This window comes from Sphaeramia orbicularis, chromosome 4 (assembly GCF_902148855.1).
Source record: "Sphaeramia orbicularis chromosome 4, fSphaOr1.1, whole genome shotgun sequence".
NCBI lineage: Eukaryota > Metazoa > Chordata > Actinopteri > Kurtiformes > Apogonidae > Sphaeramia > Sphaeramia orbicularis.
Window position 1 is genome coordinate 58,212,436 of NC_043960.1, and position 21,312 is coordinate 58,233,747.

Here is a 21,312-nt window from a genome sequence, read left to right on the forward strand (position 1 = left end):
TTTTTTTGTGTATTTTGCATAGTTTTTGAATAACTGTTTTAGTGTTTTTTTTGTGTGTGTATTTTATATAGTTTTTGAATATCTAACTGCATTTTAGTGTTTTTTTTTGTATATTTTGCATAGTTTTTGAATATTTAACTGCGTTTCAGTGTTTTTTTTTGTGTGTATTTTTCATAGTTTTTGAATATCTAACAGCATTTTAGTTTTTTTGTGTGTGTATTTTTCATAATTTTTGAACATCTAACTGCATTTTAGTGGGGGGGTTTGGTGTATTTTACATAGTTTTTGAATATTTAACTGCATTTTAGTGTTTTTTGTGTATTTTGCATAGTTTTTGAATATTTAACTGCGTTTTAGTGTTTTGGGTTTTTTTGTTGTGTATTTTGCATAGTTTTTGAATATTTAACTGCGTTTTAGTGGGTGGGGTTTTTTTTGTGTATTTTTCATAGTTCTTGAACATCTAACTGCATTTTAGTGGGGGGTTTTTTGTGTGTATTTTGCATAGTTTTTGAATATTTAACTGTGTTTTTGTTTTTTGTTTTTTGTTGTGTATTTTGCATAGTTTTTGAATATTTAACTGCATTTTAGTGGGTGTTTTTTGTGTATTTTTCATAGATTTTGAATATCATTTTTGAATACAGTTCACAGAGTTATCTCTAATTTCTCCATATTTGTATAAGGTACCTTAAAGTAGTTCTTGTGGGTTCAACTGGACTAGTTTAGCTCTTTTGAAAACCTTTAGTGTGTCATCCCACAGACTTGTTCAGTTCTAGTACCTGGGGGGGGGGGACTGGACTTAGAAACCTGCAGGTGTAAAAGTGGAACATTTGACCTACCACTAGAGGTCAGCCTTGACCTTTTTGACAAGTTAGTTCCACCTCTTATGCTGTGTGCCTGTGAAGTGTGGGGATTTGAAAAACTGGAAAAAAACAACAACCCTGAAATATATATGGGTGCTTCTCTGAAAGCGGTCCTAAAAACAGGACATGGGGCGAAAAATTCTACCCAGATGTAGACGAATGTTCTGAAGCAGGTTTGGAAGCACTCTGGGTCTGTTTGAAAAAGAAATACTCACTGAGATAAAAGAGAAACTATTTTTAAGATTAAACACATTTTTATATTGTTTTATATTATATTTAATACATAAATCCACATGTAACACAATCAAAAGGACACGAAAATTACACACTGCTATTTTTGGGAATATCTCTTTATTCTCTCACAGGTGCATTTTGGGAATAAAGTCTCTGTAGTTACCGTGGAAACACCGTCATCTTCTCCAACATTGATTCACCAGTAAAACCCATGGAGTTGGATCAGTGACAGTGGATGGACACCCTGGGTTTATATATATATATATATATATATATATATATATATGATTAAATGAACACAAATTAATAAAAACATACAAAATAATAGATAATGTGAAAAAAGAAGGGAAAAAATGGACCAAAAAAAGATAATATGAGCAACAAAATGAACAAAAACAGCCAAAGTAATGAATAAAAGGAACAAAATGGATTAAAAAATATAAACATTGATTCACCAGTAAAACCCATGGATCAGTGACAGTGGATGAACACACTGGGTTTATGTATATATTAAATGAAATGAGTACAAATTAATAAACATACAGAATAATAAATAATGTGAAAAAATAAGCAAAAAATAGACAAAAATTATGTTAAAAAAAAGGATATGAGCAACAAAATGAACAAAAACAGCCAAAGTAATGAATAAAAGGAACAAAAATTTACAAAAAAAAAAAGTGAAATAAGAAACATGAGCAAAATAAGCCACAAACTGAACAAAATTGACAAAAAAAGACAACAAAATGAACAGAAACAAATAGAATAATTAATAAAATGAACAAAATGACTGAAAATAAATGAGAAACAAGTAGAAAAAAGGCAATAAAATGAACAAAAACAGCCAAAATAATTAATAAAATGAAGAAAATCGATTAAAAAAAAATTGTAACTATTGATTCACCAGTAAAACCCATGGAGTTGGATCAGTGACAGTGGATGGACACACTGGGTTTATGTTCAGTTAATGACAGATTTTACTTTAAAAGTAATTTTTTCTTCAGTTTTCTCTGTTTTTGATTTAATAACCATCAACTTTAATCTGAGCTTTAATGAACATCTAAATGATCAGTGAATTAAATATAAGAAAATACCTGATTTTCACAGAAAAATGCAAAATACAGAGGATAATATAATAAATGGCGATAAATTGCTTAATAAAGGTTAAATATAGAGAAAAAATAATTAGGGAACTGACACAAAAGTGGCTCTGGGTCTGTACGGGTTACAGACAAACACCTGAGTCATGTTCAGGTGTTTTTTTTTCTGTCATGTAGATGTTTGTGTCTCTGTGCAGATGATGCCCTGCAGCTCTGAAAAGCCTCTTCAGCTCATCATCATCTTCATCTCTGGTCTAATTACTGAGCAGCAGCAGCGCGGAGGCCCCCAGAGGCCCCCCCACCCCAGAGGCCCCTCCCCCCACCAGTCGACCAATCCCCAGCTGAACACTTGATCCTTCAGGTGACAACTGTGTTTCTACCTGACAAGATAAATACAAAGATAATAAGACACTTTAATGAGAAAGGAGTCAAATTAACCCTCTGGGATCCAGGTGAGCGTATTATGCACAGTTTACACTTCATGTTATTAAAGGTCGTGTTATTTTTCAAAATTTGCTTTAGGTCAGAATTCAGAAGTGGTTCATTTTTACGTGATTTTTTAAATTCTGATCCATCCACTAAAATCAGCCCATCGTACACAGTGTTAAATTCCTACACTAACACCCTTCGACTAAGTGAGTACAAAATGCACACTGACACATTTAGCATTTAACATTTGACCTAGAACCAAAAATAATAATGTATATGAACCAATGTTGGTGTTAATCACTGACATATGACAGGATGGAAAAGTAAAAAAATAATGAATCCAATATTTAGGTAGTATATTAAACAAACAAACAAAAAAACATGTTTTTTGCACCAACAAATATGGTTTGTTCACATTCTAAACATGGGTTAAAAATATGAGTTATTAAGTATTTGGTATTGTTGTGTATGGGTCAAGTTGTTGAAATACAAAAAAAAGTAAAAAAAAAAAAAAAAATGAAGTGCTGTAGTAATATCAAAATATTTTTCATGTGTTTTACTTCTTAAATTTTTCTTTTTGTTTTTAAATTTGTGTTTCATCAAGTTGATCCATAAACAAAAATACCAAATGCTCAATAACTGTCATATTTTTAACCCTTTAAATGCCATGTTATTAATGTCAACAAACCATATTTTTTGATGCACCCCCCCCAAAAAAAATAAATAAATAAATAAATAAAATATACACACACGTATATATATATATATATATATATATATATATATATATATATATATATATATAAATTGGATAACTTAGTTTTGGGTTTTTGCATCCTGACATAGTTCAATGATTAACACCAACATTGGTTAATATACAATTCCTTTTAACGTTTGGAACCCATTTAGTTTGGTTTTTGTTTCTCTTTTAAGGCTGTGCACATATTTCCTGTATTTTCTTGTATCTGAAGAAAAGACACTGAAAAATAAATATATATGTTCATTTCAACACTGCAAAAAGAACAAATCTAAAGGCCTACGAAAAGTTTTGTACAGAACTGTACATAATACATATGTTTATTTGTTTATTTATTTGTTTGTTTGTTTGTGTCCAAGGTTTTCAAGATGGCGTGCCGGTGAAGGGACCCATGAACTTGTCTCACTGTGAGATCTCCTGAGAATTATAGAATTACAGAAATAAAGTTGGAAATATTGTTAACTCGCAGCAGAAATTTGGGGAGAAACTGAAAAGAGACCATGCTGTCGAAAAATCAGAAGCTTGGCCAGCTAACGTTTAAACATTTAACAACACCATTTGCACTACAGCTAATAGCCCAACAGCTAACAGCGCTACAGCTAACAGCACTACAGCTAACACCGCAATAGCTAATAGCGCTACTGCTAATAGTGCTACAGCTCATAGGGCTACAGCTAATAGCACTACAGCTACCAGCGTAACAGCTAATAGTGCTACAGCTAAGAGTGCTGCAGCTAATAGTGCTACAGCTAACAGCGCTACAGTTAACAGTACTACAGCTAACAGCGCTACAGCTAATAGCGCTACAACTAAGAGCGCTACTGTTAATAGTGCTACAGCTAAAAGCACTACAGCTAATAGCACTATAGCTAATGGTACCATTGCTAGCAGTGCAGATCCAAGTGTTGCTCAGAAGCTGAGGACGGTGAGCAAAATGAAGGAGATGAGACATGGTCAAATGCTAAAATGTGTCAGTGTGCATGTTTTACTCACATGGTAGAAGGATGTCACTAGAAATTTTCCATTGTTTATGATGGTGTGATTTTAGCGGATAGGTCAGAATTGTATAAATAATACAAAAATGAATAGTGTTTGAACTCTGACCTAAAACAAATTGGGAAAAATAATATGACCTTTTATAACAAGAACTGTAAAGTGTGCATAATATACTCACATGAGAAGGTATCCCTGTGAGCATGTTCAATCATTTTCTTCTTGTGTCTTAAATAATGGTCTGACTCTTCAAATTTCACTCAGGAAATCAACTTTTGTGCTACTTTACTCTATAATACTGCTGAAAATGAAAATACTCCTGTTTATTTTTTAACTCTACTGCTTCAATAAGAATTTGTTGCTTTCTTGTTTTTTCGTGCTCGACTTTATTTTAGACAAACATTGGTCCTGATGGTGCTGTAGCTCTGGGGTTTCAGACTGGGCTCACTTTCATAGAGTTGGGTGTAGTTTCAGTGCCCTGTAGTTCTTATAGTTGTACATCAGTGTTAGTGTGTTACAGTAGCACACAGCTGCAGATACAACAGCAGGTCTGGAGGGAAGAGCGGTCGTCTTGGATAAAAGCTCAGAGGGGAATAAACAGGCTGTGGAGACGGGCAGCTGAGGGAGGGAAGGCTTCTGCAGCACAGATGGTACTGTAGAAGAAGAGGAAGAAGAAGAGGAAGACGGGACTGAAACGATGGCGGAGAGTCCGGCGGAAGGACACCTCACTCTGCAGGACGTCCTGAGAGGAAAGCCAGGTGGAGGTCAGAGGTCAAAGGTCAGATCCAACATGATCCGAGTGTTCATCAGCTCCACGTTCACAGGTCAGAGCCACTTTGGAATCATGTTCAAAGTTATGTGGAGTTCATTTGTAGGTTTTATGTCCAGATTTGGGTTTTCAGGACAAATACCTTCCCTTCAGTAACAAATACGATGAAACTTTTTGATCCCAATAAGGCAGTGACAGGATAAAGTACAAGAATATGTGCAAAAAAACACAAAAAGGACAAACAGTTTTTCATTTCATTTATTTATTTGTATCAGACATGTAAATAGTTACAGTCCATAGAGTATAATGAGCATTAAAAAAATAATAAAAGGGTTATAAATGTAAAAACAACATGCATGCACACACCCTATCTTCAATAACAAGTATACAGATGCTGGTGTCAGTATTTAACAAGTGTAGAATCTGTATAAAAGTCAGAGTTAACAATTACAACGCAGTCAAAAATTCAAAATTGCTTTCTCTAACATCTCATAATAAGAGCGAACATTATTAAAACAGAACATACCACTACAGCTACAATAAAAACCACGTATAATATGGAATGCATCGTTAAAAGCAACTCTGACTGAGTGAGCAGTACAACGTTTAAAATTAACCCATAAGTAACAGAGATAAATATTTGAGCAAAAAGATATGAACAATTTATTCTTAACAGTAGAACAAAAATAAAACCTGCGAGAGATAAAATGACTCCTGCCATAAAGACCTTAGTTTGAATGTCATTATCATCACTGAGGTTATCAGATACAATATAATAAAAATAGTAATAAATCTTTACAGGTTATGCACGTATTTACTTCAGAAGTCCAGGTTATTCTAAAAGTTTTATGTCACATGTTTACTTGGGCTGTGTATCAGCAAGAATCTGGTGATACGATACAAATCACAATACTAGGATCACAATACCATATATCATGATACTTTTAAAAAGGTAATTTTTTGTTTATTTCTTTTTTTTAAATGATTATTTCCTGGAAGAATTGAATTACACCAGAAATCTGCACAAATACTAAACATATTTTTATTTGATCAGAACAGGATCTAATGTTATATCACAAGATGTTCCTGTGTTCAAACTGAAATTCTGTTTTACAGACATTACAGTTTCAGATCCTGTTCAAATGTTCAGATTCTGTTAGTTCAGAACTGACATTAGAGCATTATTTTTGTTCAATCCCAACAAAGGAACTAACATTATTTAATAAAACTGTTAAATAAGAATAGATAAAATATAAACAAAAAAGAAAAACAAAAAAATTGAAGCTCCGCAATATCTGCATTTGAATGAATACCTGAAAATATTGATACAGTACTTTTTAATATCGATATAGTATTGTGACAGGAAATATCGTGATATATTGCAGTACCGATATTTTCTTACACCCTAATGCAGTGGTTCTTAACCTGGGTTCGATCGAACCCTAGGGGTTCGGTGAGTCAGTCTCAGGGGTTCAGCGGAGGTCAAGACACACACTCGACTCATTAGTCGGGTGTGTGTGTCGGGCTAGGTCCGTATATGTAAACAAACGGCTTCGGAGACTCTTTCTCTGATTGACATCCAATATACGCGGTGTATTGTTGTTGCTTATAGCACTACAACACATCCGGAAGTGTTTATAATCTCTTCCACTCGTCTGACGATTAATTATTTGAGTATTTTCCACATCGATGTTATGACTTTTGCTACTTCCTGTTAACCACGGAGGCAGCCATGTGTAGCGTTTGTTTACATTTTTTGGTCACCGCACTGGTCAGTTACAATCATGTGACAACCGACGCACCGTCGTGGATGGAGAAATCGTATTACACTAAAGCCGTCAGTCACATTGATTTGCAGTAAATATTCATTATTATTGTAGCCTGATGGAAATTAGGTGATGGGTGTGTGTTAAAATGTTAAAAATGATAAATAGCATAAATACAATAAGTTCATTATTGGAATACATAAGGTTAAAAATTAAAACCATTTCAGTGTGGTAGTATTAAAAAAGGTCATGTCTTTGTGAAAAGGTATGGAATTTGTTGTGAGTTCATGCACTGTATTGGTTTTGTTCTTTGAACACAGTGATGTTAATGCACGGTTCATTTTGTGCACCAGTAAAACATATACCTGTGTCTTGAATTTGAAAAAAATCATATTTTATTTTTTAATAAAGAAGGGTTCGGTGAATGCGCATATGAAACTGGTGGGGTTCAGTACCTCCAACAAGGTTAAGAACCACTGCCCTAATGTTTACATTCAACCACTGGAGACCAAAATCATCTATCATTATAAAATGTAAATAACTCCAGATCCATTTATCCTATTAATCCATGTCAATAATTGGTGTAAAATACAGTTCTTCGTCTTTTCATGGTCATCAGATATGACCCATTTGGACGTTCAGAGGCTCCATAGTTACCATGGAAACACCGTCATCTTCTACAACATTGATTCACCCGTAAAACCCATGGAGTTGGATCAATGACAGTGGATGGACACACTGGGTTTATGTTCAGTTAATGATAGACTTCATTGAAAAAGTCACTATTTCTTCAGTTTTCTCTGTTTTTATATAATAACCCTCAATTTTAATCTGAGCTTTTATGAATAGCTACATGATCAGTGAATTAAATAAAGAAAAATACCTGATTTGTACTGTAAAAACACAAAATACAGAAGATAATATTGTGATAAATGTTTAAAAATCACTTAAGAAAAGTTAAATATAGAGAATAAAACTACTTTGGAACTGCCACATTAGTAGCACTGGCTCTTTATGGGTAAACTTAATCCATAGACTGTTTTAACATTGTATTATCACTTCCTTCTCCTTAATCCTCCGGTATCTGAATGAGAATGTTATGCACACGTTGCACTTCATGTTATAAAAGGTCAAAAAAGTGAAAAATTGGCTCCAAACAGGAGTAGGTTTGACCATTTTTACTTTTCTCACAATTTTCCTCAAATCAAAGGATGTCTTTTTCAAATTGGACAGCTTTACCTCGAAATTTATGTGGAATAGGAGGAAGAAAGAAGTTGAACGCATACCATCTGGGTGAGCATTTTATGCACACTTTGCACTTTTGTCTTATTAAAGGTCTCATTATTTTTCACAATTTGTTTTAGGTCAGAATTCAAAAGTTGTTCATTTTTGCATGATTTTTTAAAATCCTGACCCAGCCACTAAAATACAGTGAGTATAAAATGCACACAGACACATTTAACATTTGACCTAGCACTAAAAATAATAATGTATATTAACCAGTGTTGGTGTTAATTATTGACATATGACAGGATGAAAAAATCAAAAAATAACTAATTCAATTTTTATGTTGAATATTGACACCAGAATATCTTTGGTGTTTTTTAACTTTAAAAAAATATGGTTTGTTTATATTACAATCATGGCATTTAAGGAGTTAAAAATATGACAGTTATGGAGTATTTGGTATTTTTGTTTATGGCTCAAGTTGATGAAATGAAAAAAAAGGTAAACAGACTGTATGGAAACATGTTGACATTGTTATTGAACTGCACAGATTATGTGCTTTTGCTTCTTGTCCAAATCTGGACTCATTTGAATCTGTGGGATGATCAGGATGGTTCAGCCTCAGACTTTTTACTGGACAGTTTTGTCCTTTTTGTGAAACACGTCTGTGTTCGTCCTCTGCAGACATGAGCAGTGAGAGGAGAGTCCTCCTGGACAAGGCCTACCCAGAAGTCCTTGGCTTCTGTCGTGGTCTGGGGCTGGTGTTTGAGGTCAGTCCTTCATCCTTGATGCTGAAGGTCCGGGTCCGTGACGCCTTCATGATCTGTGAGTTTCCTTCCTGTTCAGGTGGTCGATCTGCGCTGGGGGATCCGGAACGTCCCCTTTGGAGACCACGAGGCCTGTGAACTTTTTGTGCAGGAGATCCAGAGGTGTAAGAGGATTTCAGCCGTTCCAGCTTTCACCGTGAGTGTTTTGAACCCATAAAGACCCAGAGGAGAAGACAAAGAGTCTCCACATAATCACAGTGTGACATGGTTGACGCTGGAATGAATCAGTTGTGTTCTCGTTATGTTTTTAGTTGCTATGGCTAATGCTAACACAGCTCTGGGCACATTAACCCATAACTTCCCCTGGCAACCAAAACCAAAAAATCATTGGGAACTGACACAAAAGTCCCACTGGGTTTTTATGGGTTAAACTATAAAGACCCAGTGGGACTTTTCTGGCAGTTTGTTTTGTGTTTTTTCATTATTTGTCACTCTTTATTATAATATTATCCTCTGTATTATGTGTTTTTTCAGGGAAATCATCTATTTAATTCTCTGATCATATAGATATTCATAAAAGCTCAGATTAAAGTTGAGGGTTATTATATTAAAACAGAGAAAACTGAAGAAAAGTGACTATTTCTGTAAAATCTCTCATTAACTGAACATAAACCCAGTGTGTCCATCCACTGTCATTGATCCAACTGCATGAGTTTTACTGGTGAATCAATGTTGTAGAAGATGACGCTGTTTCCACGGTAACGGAACCTCTGAATGTGCAAATGGGTAATACGATGACCATGAAAAGACGAATAACTGTATTTTACACCAATTATTTACATGTATTGATAGGATTAATGGATCAACAGATATTAAACAGTTTACATCAGTAGATGGTTTGGGTCGATGTTTGGGTCTTTAAGGGTTAATGTGGCCACAGCTTTGTTAGCAATAGCTGTAGTGACTAAATAAAATAACCAGAACACAACTGATCCATTCTAACATCAACCATGTCACATTGTGCTTATTTGGAGACTCTTCCTTGTCTTCTCTTCCTGTTTCCTCTTTATTTTTTTGGTTTTCTGGCTCCAAAGGCTCTGCTGGGGAACCGGTACGGCCACCGAGCTCTTCCTCGGGTCATTCCAGAGAAACAGTTTGAAGTGTTTTTGTCCAAACTGTCCAAAAATGCTGAGGGTGTGAAGCTGCTGAGTCAGTGGTACCTAAAAGACGACAACGCAGTCCCGCCCACCTACATCCTGCAGCCAATCACAGCTCACTTTGCCCACTACGGTGACCTCCGACCTGAGAGCGGGCAGCAGCGTGACAGCGACGCCGCCCGCTGGCGTCTCACAGAGACTCAACTGTTGCAGTTCCTACGCAACGCCGCCACGGACGCTGCGGTGGACGGACACATCACAGCTGAGCAGAAACAAGACTTCTACACATCAGGTCAGAAAGCAGACCCTCACACAGATGGTCTTTGTTCTGGAAGTATTCCTGAAATCTCATCGTCTTCCTCCTCTTCATCCGCAGTCACAGAGCGAGAGTTCGAGCAGGGTTTGTGGAAGGACGACGGACAAGCGTCGGCTCTGCTCTTCGTCCGGGAGATTCCCCGACAGCGGGTGAGGGACGGTCCCAAACGTCTCGCCAAGTTCATGGACGTGACGGCGGACGGCCTATTGGACGCCGACGCCCAGGGACTCCTCGCCGCCCTGAAGGCCCGCCTCTACGCCACGTTACAAAAGATCCTCAACCTGCACTGTGTGGAGCTCCACAAGGGCGGCATCGACCCCAAACGCAAGGAGCATGCTCAGTACCTGGACAGCGTCTGCGAACAGTTCGTCTCTCAGATGAAGGCCAGGATCAGCACAATAGTGGACTCACCGCTGGACGTGAACCCGAGGTAGAACCACCAGTTACAGACCAGTTACTATTCAGACTGTTTATGATGGTTTCCATTGAACCCAGAAAGACCCAGAGGTACTGATGTGGAAGTTCCCAAAGGAAATGTTCTCTATATTTAACCTTTAAGTGATTTATCTGAAATTTTCCAGATTGGGATCAATAAAGTCCATCCATCCATCCTTTCTTCCTTCCTTCCTTCCTTCCTTCCTTTCTTCCTTCCATGTTGAGCCTTTAATTGTTATGTTTTTCCTTTTCGTGACAGTTCTCAGCAGAGGAGACTTTGGGGAAATATTGACGACGAACAGGTGGAAATGTCCGACTGGGTGGTTGAAGAAGTCAGCCGCCATGTTGCCATGAGCGCTGAGCTGTGTGAGGGTCTCCATGGGAGGGAGGGGCTTCTGGGTAAAATCTGTCTGAACATGTGGGAGTCGACCAATGCCCGCCACAGCCCACTGGTCGTCCACGGCGGCGCCGGGATGGGGAAGACGGCGCTGCTCTGTAAACTGGCCCAGGAGATGCGTAGCGTCCTGGAGGCCCGGGCAGCGGTGGTGATCCGGCTGCTGTCGGCCGTTTACCCCCGGAGCTTCGACGTCGAACACGTCCTGCACAGCCTCTGCCTCCAGATCTGCCTGGCTTTTGGGTTGGCTCCGCCCACACCGCTGCCGGCCGACACCCACCTGCTCAGGTGTTTCCAGGACGTTCTGGAGCGGGTTTCCCAACAGGGCAACACTCTGCTCATCGTTCTGGACGGCGTGGATCAGCTCTCGGATCGACAGAACGCTCAGAAGTTCCGCTGGCTGCCCTTGGACGTCCCTCCCAACGTCCACCTGGTGGTTTCCATGGAGACCAACAGCGAGGCGTTTGCAAGCATGAGGATGAGGTTGGAGACTCTAGATAACTTCTTCGAAGTGGAGCGTTTGTCCGGTGACGAAGGGAAACAGATCATGGACTCGTACTTGCAGGCGTCGCAGAGAACTTTGACCCCTGAGCAGAGCGACGTCGTGTTGAAGAGCTTCGAGCAGACGGGATGTCCGCTGCACCTCAAACTGATGCTGTCGGCGGCCAAACACTGGAGGTCCTTCACACCGCTGGTCCAGGTCCGAGTGGGCGCCAACGCACAGGAAATGATGAAACAGATCCTCCACACGCTGGAGGAGAAACATGGGAGGGAGCTGGTGGGCGGAGCCTTGGGATACATCGCTTTGGCGAGGTAAGATGAGAACGACATAAGAAAAGACTAAAAATAGACAAAATAGTGTGTATTCATTTTTATTATTTATTTTTTTTCTATTTCAGTTTAGTTGTAGTTTGTGTGAACCCTCCGATATCCGCCCATAGTCGTCCTATCCACCAAAAGCACATAATCTGCGTAGTAATGTCAACATTTTTTGGTAGTTAATTAACTTGAGCCATAAATAAAAATACCAAATACTCAATAACTGTCATATTTTTAACCCTTTAAATGCCATGTTTGTAATAGAAACAAACCATCATTTCTGATGCAAAAAACACAAAATACTTTTTTTTTTTTTCAATATTCTCCTTAAAAATTGTATTATTGATTTTTTTTTTTTTTTTTCATCCTGTCACATGTCAATAATTAACACCAATGTTGGTTCATATACATTATTATATTTGGTTCTAGGTCAAATGTTAAATGCTAAATGTGTTGGTGTGCATTTTATACTCACTTGGTAGGAGGGTGTTAGTGTAGGTATTTAACACTGTTTACAATGTGCTGCTTTTAGTGGATGGATCAGAATTTAAAAACTCATGCAAATATGAACAACTTTTGAACTCTGACCTAAAACAAATAAATAAATAATACGACCTTTTATAACATAAAGTGTAAAGTGTGTATCATATACTCAGCTGGACGCTGGAAGGTTATGAGTTGAACACAGTTTCCTCCAGTAGAAGTACAGATATTTGTGTAAGAAAAGTACTAATTAAACTTATTTATTGCAGTAAAAGTAAAGGCTCCGAAATGTACTCTGTAAATAAAAGTTGAGTATCAAAGGGCAGACAGACAGACAGACTGAGGGACAGCTTCTTCCCCAAAGTTATCACCATAATAAATAACCAAAGAAAACATCAATAAGACACCCACAAGAACACTGAGGTTCACTGCAATAACCTCACCACACCCTGTAACATGTGCAATATCAGTCTAATGTTGACAGTCTTATTATTTTATCCTTTCACACTATTTATCCTACAATATTTATTTCTCATGTCATTTGCACTACTCTCATACTATTTGCACTACTTAATTCTGTATATATATATATATATATATATATATATATATATATATATATATATATATATATATATATGTATATATATATATATATTTTTTTTTTTTTTTTTTTTTTACAAACATTCCTAATTGCAATACTTCTGTTTTTGATATTTTTATTTTGTCTAATGTAAAGAAGTGTGCCTTCTTACTGTCATTTGTTGTGCCTTGTAATTTCTTGCACTAAACTGGAGAGCTCTACCTCAATTTCGTTGTACTTGTACAATGACAGTAACGAGCTTCTGATTCTGGTCAGTTCACAGCATCTGTTGTCACTATGTTTATTTGTAGCAGTTTGTTGTTTTTTGTTCATTATGTGTGTCTTAGTGCATCTTTTACAGCATTTTCTATTATTTCATGTTTTATGGGCTCATCTTGCATTTGACATGTGTGATATGGACCATCAATTTACTAACTTTATCTAATTATAGAATAGAATAGAATAGAATAGAATAGAATAGAACAGAATAGAATAGAACAGAGGACTTGCAGCTGACGTCACTGGTCATGTGATTGTCGTTTACACCGCCATATTGGTAGGCACACTATCTGGATCCAGAACGTCAGAACTGTTGCTTTATTTCGTGCTTTTCTTTGGACTCGTGTTTGCGTGTTTTGTTATTTGCGAGTATGTCTGCCTGTGATAAAGGCACCATATGCTGCGTTTCAACTACGTGGTACCGGCTCGGTTCGACTCGACTCCACTCGGCTTTTTTGCGTTTCCATTACGAAAAAAGGACCTGGAATCTGGTACCTGGTACTAGTTTTTTGGTATCACCTCCGCCGAGGTTCCAAGACTGGGGAACAGATACTAAAACGTGACTTGTAAACACTGCAGACCACTGACTGGTCAGACAGTCGTCTCTGTGACCCACCGTTTTACAAAAAACAGATGTGGAAGTTTACAGTAAATGTAGCGGCAGGTTAATCTACATGACGACAGTCTGTAAAACTACACCATTCAGTCAGGAGATTCAGTCATTGGTGGCCGACGTAAAAATTCAGCATGAGCTTAACGAGACAACATGCAACGAGCGAGTTTATCAGCAACTCTGAGCAGATGACACAGAAGTAACACACCACATCGCTATGACGACCAGGTACTGTAAAGTCTGTAGTATCCTGTAATGGAAACGGTCTGCAGGAATAGTATCTGGTACCCGAGTTGAGTTGAGCCGGTTCCACATAGTGGAAATGCGGCAATAGATGAGTTTCAGTGTTCACTAACAACAGTGATGCACGTGCAACTTGGAGGCAAAAACACCAGTACCAGCTCCAACCGACTCACATCAGCCGTACACCTCCAGGCTCTGCCCCAGAACTGGTGAACGAGCCCATATGTGAGCTCTAAAACAGTCCATTAACTGTCTGTGTCCAAAAGCCCATCCCATCTTCTCTTTCACAGCCGCATAATTTGACTCGACCGCATGTGGAAGGCTGTCCCATAGTTAAAGCAGACTGTCACAGACGGGTGGGGAGTGTTCTCACCAGCTCCAGCTGAACTCACTGGTGTCGCCCACCATAGCTCCGACTGCCACTTTCAGCTGCTTCACCCAGCTGAGGAAACGCTGGCTGCCATCAATCACTCTCTCTCTATAGGTGATAGTCCAGGGGAAGTCCTCCTGGTGGGTTTAGAGGGGTCTTCATCACCGTACCACATGATGACAATTCTTTTTTCCACGCCGCTAAGCGCCACAGACACACAGGCTAACTATACTGAGAAGCTACGCTAACCGCGGTAATAACTATAAACAGCGTTTGGCAGAACAGAACCACCGCTGACACCAATGGAACCCAGTGGTCTGTATGCAGAACTTATAATTGGTGAAAGCTAAGTTATAAACAGCACACAGGAGTTCAGCAGGTCCATCATTTAACACGTTGTACGATCCAAGGAAAGCTTGCCTACCAATATGGCGTCGTAAACAAAACCACGTGATCATGTGACGTTTGTGCAAAACCTCAATAGTATAAAATAGTATAGAATAGAATAGTATAAAATAGAATAGAATGAAATAGTATAGAATAGAATCGAATACAATAGAATACAATAGAATAGATTTATATTGTCACAGTTACAGGAACAATGAAAATCAGTTTAGCAGCAAACACTGCAAGTCTAAAAAGAAAGACTGTATAAAATATCACACAAAATTATACGAAAATATGAAACTATGTACTGACCAACATTGACAATATTAAAAAAAAACTACAAAGAAATACTGATATATACAAAAAGCCAACTCTATACTCCATATAAAAGAAATATGTACAACATGTAAGGATTTATACAGGTGATAAAGGATATACTATTATAGATATATATTATAATAAACATAAGGTAAGACCCACCTCTGACACATTTTACTTGAAGGTTTTTGTTTTCCTTCTGCTCCTGATTTGAATCCGTTAATGTCGAGAATCTGTTGAAATATTTGTAAAACTTAAACAACTTTTCCGTCCAGATGCAACAGTTGAGCTTCTGTTTGTAGATGAATATCATCTGTATATAGTCTGTGGTAAAACATTAACTTTTCCTCCAGTTCATGCATGAGTCCTTCGTTTTTAAGGTTCATTGAGCCTCGGTTGTAAACAAATGCAGAATAATGTCTTGTGATTGGACAGGGAAGGTCTTCTGGAGGCGGAGCTACGCGACATCTTGTCTCTTGATGATGATGTAATCAAAGAGGTGTACAGGTACTCCCTCCCTCCCACCCCCTCGTTGATCCGGCTGCCCCCCCTCCTCTGGGCTCGGCTCAGACAGGACCTGGACCGCCACCTGGAGGAGCGTTGGAGCGCCGGCGTCGCCACCGTCGCCTTCAGCAGCCGGTGAGAACACGCCACGTAAAACGCCTGATCTCAGTGAGTTGGATGAGTTCTAATCCTGAGCCGTGTGTCCAGGCGTCTGTACGAAGCGGTTTCAGCCCGGTATCTGACGTCAGAGCGGCGGGGGCGGAGCCTAAAGATCCTGTCTGAGTACTTTATGGGTCGCTGGTCGGGGAAGTTGAAGCCGGTGGCTCTGCCGGGTCTGTCACTGGTCCTGTCCGACAGGAAGGTACGACCGCAGAGACGCCAATTGGGTCTGTTGGAACCATGAATGTGCTTTGTTCTGATTGGTTCTGTGGTGTTTCAGGTCCCGCCCCAACCGCTGTGGTTCACCCCCGGGTTGGCGAATGTCAGGAAACTCCAGGAGCTGCCCTTTGACCTCCTGCACGCGGGTCTGTGGGACGAGTTAAAACAAGAGGTTATCGGTAAGAAGCAGGACGCAGCGAGACATAGGGCTCTGACAGATGGACATTTATGTTTGATTTGAATTTTATTTTTATTGTAGAAGTTTAGAAGTCTCTCATTTCCAAACCATGACATCAACACAAACTGAAAAAAAGGAATAACAGGAAGAAAAAAATCATAAAACAAGGAAATTAAAAAATTCAATCAAATTTTAAACTAAATAAATATACAAGAGTTCTGGTGTCGTCTTATTTCTATAATCTCACAAAATTTCGTTCTGAACATTTACACTTGTTTTTCAAAATAAATGCTTAAAAAATTCAAGTCTGTTGTTCTATTTTTTACTACAACACACTATTTTAAATATTTATTACATACTAGTGCAGTGGTCTCCAACCTTTTTTGTCTTGTGACCCCATTTTAACATCACAAATTTCTGGTGACCCCAGACATTCAAAACACAGAAGTTTTTTTTTTTGCTGAAATTAATTTGTTCATCATTCAGTCATGTAATAGTTTGCTATACTATGTTGAAAATAAACATTAATTTTAGAGGACATTTAGTCTATATAATGTATATTATTCTGGACGGAGGCAGAAAATCCAGGTGTAGATTACTGCACAAAGGGAGAATTGGATTTTCCTTGGTCAGGATGTGTACAGTCAGTCAGCTGTGATTTACAAGGAGGACAATTAATACTGAACAAACAAGAACTGAAACTGAATTATGAAAGAGCTGCAGCATCTGAAACTGACCACAATGAACATTTGACAGATAAACAGAACCACAGTGCTGCAGTTTAGTTTGTCTGGTATGGAATATAATTGTCTCTGTCAACTCAACATATTTTTTATTAGTAAGGTTTTTATTTTTATCAATTAACTAGAAATTTCAGGCAGCCCCATTTGAATTCCAGATGACCCCGCGGTTGAAAAACACTGTACTCATGCACTGACCTGTGGGGAACCCCGGGTTCTAGATCATCTGATCCAGTTCATTCCTTTACTTTCTTTATTTCCTTATTAAATTCCAGTCTTTTTCAGTTAAATAACCTCTCAGCTGTTATTGTTATTGCCATTTTATATCAGTATCTTATTTTATTATTTTATCAGTAATTTATACTATTTACAAAATGCTGCTGACATTCGGGGACCTGAGTACAATGTTTCATTTCTATGTATTCTATATGCTGAAATGACAAATTTGAATCTTGAATCAATGTCTGTGTCTGCACCAGAAATTTGACAGCATGGCAACATGGCCCTATTGTTTATCTGTTGCTAGGTAACCCACTTCAACGATGATTCTATGATTCTGGGCGTAGCAATGTGATTGTAAGGCTATTGTATTCCAAAATTACTAATATCTCCCAAAATATTAGTCCTATCAACTTGTCGTTTTCACTAGTCTTTTCCTTGAACAAAAATCCATATGTATGCCAAACCGCAGCAGTTACTGGCCAGATATTGAAAGTTATATTCTTTCTAAAACAAGGTGCAAAAGACTGGGCAAAAAAGATGTTTTCTGACACTTTTATTGCAAAAAAAAAAAAAAAAAAACACATCAAGAAATCTGTTCCTGTTATAATGAAAGTCTTAAATCAAATTGGTTATCTAGACTTTTTTGTTATAGCTTATTTACCTGTAATCAACATTTTTGTAAACGTACCTAAGTATAAAACCTGAAGGAAAAATGTCACTTTTATCGTCAGAAACAACAGATATTTCTCAAGAAAATAGATGAAAAGAAGACGCTGATGCCTGTTGTGGACGAAGAGACAGAATTTACTTCATGAGAAACAGAAAATATGTTCAGTGATAAAATATAGTTGGTGTTTTATATAAATGTTGTATAAGCCACGTCTTAACAGGAAGCTAAAAATGGACTTTAGAATCAGCAGTGGACTTTAATTTCTACTTCTGAAATGTGATCACATATGACAGATACATTTCTAAAAGCAGTTTCACCCCAAGCGTTTCATTTATATTTGGAGAAATCAGGAAATCTATCCATCAAACATCAAAATTAAATACTGAATAAAATAGAAAGTTGTTCTTTTAATCTGTGCAGATGTCAGAGTTCATCTCCTTCATTCGTTGTTGTGTTTCCAGGCAGCGCTGAGTGGCTGTTCTGTAAAACCAGGGTCTGTGGGGTGTCATCTGTGATCCAGGACCTGGACCAGAGCTCCAAGTACATGGACTGCACCGAGACCAGGTTGATCCGGGACGCCCTGGTCCTGATCAAACCCAGTCTGGACTTCCTCAATGGTCAAATGGGTCGGTCATGTTTTCATGTCACATTCATCAGATCATTGAAAACACGGGTGTCAAACTCATTTTAGTTCAGGTTCCACATTCAGCTCAATATATGATCTCAAGTGGGTCGGAGCAGGAAAATAACATTTTCTTTCTTTATTTAACCTTAATTTAACCTAGTAAGTCTTTAAGAAAACATTCTCATTTACAATAACGACCTAGCAGAAGGGAGGGGATCATATATAAAAACGTAAAAATGACAAATGACCAAGGTTATTATCATTAACGAAAACTAACAAAATGACGAAAACTAGAATTGTAAAAACATTTTCATTAACTGAAATAAATAAAAACTATAATTAAAAGAAAAAAATGGTAACTAACTGAAACTGTATTGTGTGTTTACAAAACGAACTGAAACGTATAAAAATTATGGATAAAATTCCCTTTGTTTTCCTCTTTGTCAATGTTGGATTGGTATGAAATTGATTTATTTCCTTCAAGCAATTTTAGCTGACTGCACCATATGATATTTAACGGTCCATCTCCTCTGGTCACTTGTGGTTTCCAGTCGTCTTCTGGTCCCCACTCTACCTGGAAACATGGAGACTAAAGTTGGGAGAAAGCAGCAGAGTCCTGTCTGGGATTTATGTGAATTTGACAGCGAAGAAGAGAAAAGATATTAAAAAAACTAAAACTAAGCATTTAGGAAATAACAAAAACTAATAAAAACTAGCAAACCTGCTCTAAAAACGAATTAAAACTAACTGAATTAGAGAAAAAAAATTCAAAACTAAATAAAACTAAACTATAATGAAAAATCCAAAACTATTATAACCTTGCAAATGACATGATAAAAATATAAGGTGATTACAAAGACGTTAAAACTAAAAAGAAAACGGACATAAAACACATGTAAGTAGCAGCATGTGTCTGTTCAAATGTCCAAAATACTTTTGATAAATGTAGAAACTGAAATAAAACTGTCCAGTTTCAATTATTTTGAAGCTCATTCCCATCTTTCGGTGATGTGATGTAAGAACATAATAACAGGTACATGATGTCAACTCCGAACTTTTCTGTTTTTGACTGAAAAAAAGAAAAATTACGTTATGAAAATGTTTATGTCTACAAACTATCCTTTAAAAAATGCAAACAACATAAACAACCTGAAATTTATTAAGAAAAATAAGTGCAATTTTAGCAGTATTATGCCTTATCTAATCATTTACACATGACCTAAAATGATGTTGACACTATTGACTTTATATTTTCAGTGTAAAATCTGCGTTTCACTGGTTCATCCCTGGGCCACATTGGACCCTTTGACAGCTGGTTTTGGCCCATGGGCCGTATGTTTGACAGCCCTGGTTTAGAGATTTCCTTGGTTACATTTTTAACAATAAAAATCCAAAAATGATGGTAGAAGTAAAGGAAAAAGAAGGTTTTGCTAAAAATTATTCTAAACAGGAAAAAGTGAACCAAAATAAACTGAGAAGATGCTAAACTCCGCCCACAGACATGTCTTTGTTTTATGCTGAGCTGTTGGCCAGACTGTGCTCTCTGGCCACGCCCTACCCGTCTCTGATTGGCCAGCTGTGTCGTCAGTGCGAGGAGTGGCTGCTGACGTATTCGGAGCCGATCCTCATCCCCAAGTGCAGCTTCCTGCAGTCGCCAGGGGGGGCGCTGCAGCACACCATGACAGGAATCCAAGGAGGTCAGAACGGAGGCTTTACTTGTCAATTCAGATTTACATCACAATGAGATTTCCATGCAGTGGCTCAGAAAGCAGCAGGAATAAATAAAACAGACGCCTTATATACAAGATTAAGTAACACTTTTATTGCAAAAACACCATAAATAAACCTGAGCGCCCTGTTCTAAAGGTAGTCCTTAGAGGGGGTTTTCTGTTGTATTTAAAGTGACTGAACTGGAGGTTTTCTACATGTGACCGTTCTTTCTGTTCCATGTTGTCAGGTGTGGTTTGTCTGGACGTCAGTCTGGAGGCGGGGCTTCTGGTGGCCGGTTGTGACGATGGCGTGGTGGTGGTTTGGAGCCTGGATGACCAACAGCTCATGCACATTCTGCTGGGTCACACAGGTACATCAGTCTGAACATAAGGTTTTTACAGCAAAACCCTTCAGACTTTCACAGTAAACGTCTTCCTGTTTTTCACGGTAAAATTCCTCCTGATTTTCTTCAGAATAATCCTATAGTCTTTCACAATAAAAGCCTCCTTAGTTTTCAGAATAAAGTTCCTTTATTCACTACATTGTGAACATTTTCCAGGTTTTTCAGAGTAAAAGTTAACAAATGATGCTGACCAATACATTATCAGAACTGGAATATTTTACAACCCTTGAAGCGCCAAAGTCACAATATTGTGACAAGCAACAGAAATGAATGAAACAGACAGCTTTGTGGAATCTTGATATCAAAATAGAATTAAAAAAAATACAAAAAAAAAACCAAACTCCAGCGCCTAAAGGGTTAACCCCATGGGGAATTTTTTTTAAAAAGAAGGAAAAAAAATGATCAATACAAAAAAAAGTGTGTGTGTGTGTGTGTGTGTGTGTGTATATACCAAATATACTCAGGAGAACAATTTAGACACATATTATCAATATGATCATTAAAAGCAGTACATAAATAAGTATGCACTTTCATTTTAGACCAGTGTCAGAAATAATAAAAGCAGATATAAATAAAGGCTTTTCCA

At 37.7% G+C, this 21,312-nt stretch overlaps 1 protein-coding gene across 1 annotated transcript in view; it reads left to right on the forward strand.

Moving 5' to 3' along the window:
• Positions 1 to 8,854: 8,854 nt before the first annotated feature.
• Positions 8,855 to 21,312, forward strand: part of nwd1 (NACHT and WD repeat domain containing 1) — a gene marked incomplete at its 5' end in the record, with an annotated part of 28,864 nt that continues 16,406 nt past the window's right edge. Inside the window, 11 exons of the mRNA XM_030131649.1 lie at positions 8,855 to 8,902; positions 8,979 to 9,095; positions 9,994 to 10,348; positions 10,433 to 10,802; positions 11,067 to 12,014; positions 15,732 to 15,935; positions 16,008 to 16,161; positions 16,240 to 16,357; positions 18,450 to 18,614; positions 20,113 to 20,310; positions 20,571 to 20,693. Coding sequence (XP_029987509.1) covers positions 8,855 to 8,902; positions 8,979 to 9,095; positions 9,994 to 10,348; positions 10,433 to 10,802; positions 11,067 to 12,014; positions 15,732 to 15,935; positions 16,008 to 16,161; positions 16,240 to 16,357; positions 18,450 to 18,614; positions 20,113 to 20,310; positions 20,571 to 20,693 — 2,800 coding nt within the window. The remainder of the gene's footprint in view (positions 8,903 to 8,978; positions 9,096 to 9,993; positions 10,349 to 10,432; positions 10,803 to 11,066; positions 12,015 to 15,731; positions 15,936 to 16,007; positions 16,162 to 16,239; positions 16,358 to 18,449; positions 18,615 to 20,112; positions 20,311 to 20,570; positions 20,694 to 21,312) is intronic.